Here is a 4,937-nt window from a genome sequence, read left to right on the forward strand (position 1 = left end):
CGTGTGTTGCAACGGGAGAAAAACAATTATAATCTCCAATGGCGCTTAGGACATTTCTGGAAATGCATGAACATTTTTTGAATTAGCAAACATTTTTTTCAATTGCACTCAAAAAATAACACACAAACTTTTTTTCAAAATCCTGGACTTTTATTGTTTTCACCAACATTGTTCTCAAAATTATGAACATTTTTTTGAATATGCGAATATTTTTACAAAAATGATGAGCATTTTTTGACTTCACAAACATTTTATTTTTTCTTCAAACTTTTATTTCTAAATTCCCAATTTTATAAATTGCAAAAGTTTTTCGAAGTTCTAAATTATCTAAACTAAAAAATGGAACAGAAAAATGAAAATAAAAAAAACGAGACTAAAAATAGAGGCACGAACTGTTTTTAAGATTTTTACACGGACTTTTGTTTAAAATCGTTGACTTTTTTATTTTATGGACATTTTCTCAAAGTTTAAACATTTTTTATATGCAAACATTTTTCAAAACTCCTGGGTAGTTTTTGAATTCTCAAAAAAATATGTTTTTTTGAATATTTTGTTTCGAAATTCGTAGTTTCTTAAAATTGAGAAAAGTTGTTTGAAGTTCTAAATTATTTAAAGTAGAAAAACAAAATGGAACTGAAAAGAAAAATAAAAAAACTAAACTAAAAAAACAGGCGCCCACGCATGTGCCGGCCCAAATAGGTGTGTTGCATCTTTTTCCAACGCCCAGACCGTAATATAGGAGGTGCCTACATGGGCCGGCCCAGTCTGGAAATTTTCCTGTTTGAAACATTTTTTTACTTATAGGTGGCATTGATGGGTAATTTTAGTCAACTTTAAGGGCAATTTGGATGACGTACGGAAGAAGCATTATTTGCTTTATTAGTAGGTAAAGATAGGATAGTTCATTTATTGTCATGCAAGACACATAATAGCACATCATTTAATATGATATGGTATCATGATATGATACTCAACCGTCTTTTTCTTCATTTAATTTAATGCTACCTCATTAAAATTACCTAGTTAACATGCATGATACTACCTATGATACTTCCACTACGAAGAGCCTGATAAACTGCGTGCGGACAACGGTTTAGACGCTTGCGGAGGTTTGAGGTTCGCTTTCCAGACGCGAGATATGCCAATGCGAGTAGAGTGGCGCGTCATCCCATGTGTAGCATTCGTGAGTTTTATGCATATAGGACGTGTTACTGGGGGCAGTGCAGGGCTTCTAGAGTCCACAGAGTTCCTTCCATTCAAACGAAAGGGTTGAACGTTGACGTTTACTTTGAAAAGCATGACAAGACAATAAGTCTGTAGGACCCATTGGCCATTATACCAGTAGCTCTCCGCTGACTGCTTTTATGTGATAAATCTTCCCTGCCAAACATCCGTGGCCAGAACACATTCCCTCATAAAAATGCTAGACCTATAAAAACTTACAAATGTTTACTTAACCTTTCAAACTAACTCTTCTCTCCCTCCTGATTTTTAATGGAGCTGGGACCCCTCATCTCTCAATTATCAATTACAATTTTACAAATCAGTTTGTACGTAAAATCTTTACGTAAGCCTCTATAGGTATAGCATTTATCTTGCGGGCGGAGAGTGTGGCAGTCGAGACTCTGAAGTTTATTGGAACGTACGCAGAACGTTCCGTGCCACCAAAGGTCTCGGAAGAGTCAAGCCACTCCACCTCGCAGCGCAGCGTCACCCACTTCACCCTGCCAGCTGCTACTGACAATATATAGACGCATCACACAGGCTAACCAACAGAAAAATGGCGCCGCCACGGAAGAATCCCAACCTGTGCACTCACCACCTCTGCTTCATTTTGCTCGTGTCCACCGCCACGCTCTCCGCCGCATCCTACTCCGTTTGCCCCAAGCTCGCGCACGCTCGGGACCGCCACACCGACGACAACGAAACCCTCTCACTCACCGCCTCCTTCCAAATCTCCACCGGTTACTTCTCCGACTCCGGGGGCGCGGACAGCTTGTTCGCCGCCGATGATGACCTCTACGGCAGCTATCGCTCGTTTTCCCTTTTCCCCCACGGCGCCTCCCGCACCACGGACGAGGCTCTCGTGCACCTCACCGCCACCCTCACCCTCACCGGCCCCCGCATCCGCAACTACGGGAGGCGTGGACGCCGCCACAATTACACCGGCACCGAGTCCATCTCCTTCTTCCTCGACGGCCACTACTCCCGCACCTCACTCGAACTCTGCATGGACGGGAAGGGCACCGAGCTCGCCGCCGACGGCTCTCACAAGCACTATCCCGGCGTCGTCCTCCGCCTCCGCGTCCCCGGTCCTCCCAGCCTCACCGATCCCTTCGTGACCGGCACTCTAGAGGGCTCCTTCAACTTCGGGACCATCCAGCTCCTCGCGTACGCCGAGGGCGAGGACTACGACTACGACAAGGACTACGTCCCCGAGGGCGGGCCCTGCAGCGCACCGACGCAGCCGGCCAGGAGCTCGCGCCTGGTGCTCGGCGGCGACCACACCTTGTGCGCCCATCTGAAACAACAGCTCGTGACCTCGTACAAACTGGAGCACGGCGGCGAACTGCTTCTGCGGCGGATGCGCGTCAACCAGTTGCAGTGCACCGCGGACAACGCCGTGCGCGCTTACATGGTGTTCTCCAACGACACTGGGTCGGCCGAGAGGCGCAGACACTACTCCGGTCAACGCCGCCTTTTGGTCGACGAGGAGGCTGTCGTGGCCGAGGGGCGCTGGGACCCGCATCGGGGCGTGCTCCGCCTCAGGGCGTGCCGGGTGGTGCGCTCGGTCTCGTCGCCGTCTGCTCTGGCGGTGGGAAAGCACGAGTGCGGGATCAGGATGAGCTTCTGGTTCCCGGCCGTGTGGACGATACGGGACAGGAGTGTCGTGGCCGGGATGCTCTGCAACTCGAGCCAGACGGGTACTGTCAGCAACGACGGTGTGATAACAGCGTCGAGCATCGACGCCGCCGACAATGGATTCATCGACAACCACAGAAGCAGCAACCTCTCAGATGTGAAATACAGCTACAACAAGACGATCCTTGAGTTGGCCAAGAAGAATTGCCTGAAGATTAAGACGGAGAAGATCAAGGGCTCGTTCCCGACCGGTAATTACACTTACCACGACTTCATGCTTGACTTCTACGCGACAAACGCGGGGAGTGGAGGAGCCTACCCTGTCACAATTGGTTCGGTGATGGTCTACGGTGATAAGCTTGCCGCCGACGATTCCCTCACACGGAATGGAGTGCTCGAGGTTGACACGAAGCAGGATCTGCTAAGTGTCAGCTACGATATACATTATAATGCTCCACCTGAAGACTGGGTGATTCCGACGAATAGGTCATACTCAATTAGCCTTCACAGACGGGTAATCTCAGCAGAGGGCGTTTATGATCCCAAGAAGGGCATATTGTGCATGGTCGGATGCCGAGAGCACAACGGCTCGACCGACTGTGAAATACTGGTAACCGTGAAGTTGGCCTCCCTTGATGCCAGGGGTCAGGGGCACGGCAAGGGGGTAATCAGCAGCCTCAGAGACAAGACCGATCGTCTTTTCTTCAAGAAGATCGACATCAATTTGTACGGGATGTACGCAGAGCAAGTGTCGGAGGAGATATCGAGGATGGACCTGGAGGGCATCATGCTGGTGGCGTCCACGACGCTGTCGTGCGTCTTCACCATCCTGCAGATCCTCCGCACCAAGAAGAACCCCGAGGCGGCTCCGGCGACGTCGATCACCATGCTGGCCATCGTCACGCTGGGGTACCTCACTCCTCTCGTGCTCAACTTCGACGCCCTGTTCATGAGCAGGAGGAGCCAGTACTCCATGTACTGGACGAGCGGCTGGCGCGAGATGAACGAGGTGCTGATGAGGGCGCCCACCCTGGCCGCCTTCGTGCTGCAGCTGCGCCTCCTTCAGCTCGTGTGGTCCGGACGCCGGAGGTCGGCCGACCAGAGCAAGTCCGCCACGCCGTCGCCCGTCGTGTCCGAGAGGATCGTGTTGCAGATATGCCTGCCGCTGTACCTGCTCGGAGGAGTCCTGGCCGCGGTCGTCCACGTGATCAACAACCGCGCCGCGAGCGAGGAGCCGCTCGTGGTGCGCATCGGCGGAGAGCCGGCGACGATCTGGGAGGACCTCGTATCGTACGGCGGTCTGATACTGGACGGCTTCCTGCTCCCTCAGATCATTCTGAACGTGTCCCTGGCGGGCTCCGGAGTCCGAGCGATCTCGCCGTGGTTCTACGCGGGGGGCACCATGACCCGGGTGATGCCTCACGTGTATGATGTGGTGAGGCGGCAGGTCTACGAGCCGAGCATGAGCTCCTCCGACCTGTACGCCAGCCCACGGGGCGACCTCTTCGGCGTCGCGTGGGACATTGTCATACCGTGCGGAGCGGGGTTGCTGGCCGTGCTGGTCTTCTTGCAGCAGCGCATTGGATCGCAGAGGAGGAGATCAGGTGGATATGAGATGGTCTCTAGCATCTAGTCTAGCAGAAAACGAGATACTGGTAATTCAGAACGTGGGCAGTTGTGATCGTCGATGGGATACCAATGTACTGGTTCGAAAGAAGAATGTATTGCTTGAAAACAAAGTAAAGGTACCTTGTGTTTACAGGTTTGCTAGATGTGTCTTAAGTATTAGAGCAACTTCGGATCGATCCAAACGGACAGCAATTTCGTCCGTTTGAGTCGGCCGTCCGTCCGGCGTCCGGCCTGTTTTAGATTTGAATCGGCAGTGCGTCCAACGCGTCGATCCATTTCATGTCCGCAATCAACATCTAAAAAAGGACCCGCGGCCGATCATACGAGCAGCCATGTTTCATGCCAGCACCATGCCAGCGCCGGCATAGTTCATGCTGGCGCACTCGCCAACCGGCCGGCACACATGCCAGCACACAAAAAGGGTGGGACTTGAGTTCGACCACGCC

The 4,937-nt window shown here is 51.5% G+C and overlaps 1 protein-coding gene across 1 annotated transcript; it reads left to right on the forward strand.

Annotated features, from left to right (window-relative positions):
* The first annotated feature begins 1,738 nt into the window (after positions 1–1,738).
* Positions 1,739–4,632, forward strand: LOC123440093. The gene has a single exon (XM_045116675.1). The coding sequence runs from the start codon at positions 1,781–1,783 to the stop codon at positions 4,493–4,495; it is 2,715 nt and encodes a 904-aa protein (XP_044972610.1). The 5' UTR covers positions 1,739–1,780; the 3' UTR covers positions 4,496–4,632.
* Positions 4,633–4,937: the final 305 nt, after the last annotated feature.

This window comes from Hordeum vulgare, chromosome 3H, assembly GCF_904849725.1.
Source record: "Hordeum vulgare subsp. vulgare chromosome 3H, MorexV3_pseudomolecules_assembly, whole genome shotgun sequence".
Taxonomy (NCBI): Eukaryota; Viridiplantae; Streptophyta; class Magnoliopsida; order Poales; family Poaceae; genus Hordeum; species Hordeum vulgare.

Bases quoted from the DNA above. Each gene is read 5' to 3' on its own strand.
- LOC123440093 (XM_045116675.1), top strand. From the start codon at position 1,781: ATGGCGCCGCCACGGAAGAATCCCAACCTGTGCACTCACCACCTCTGC.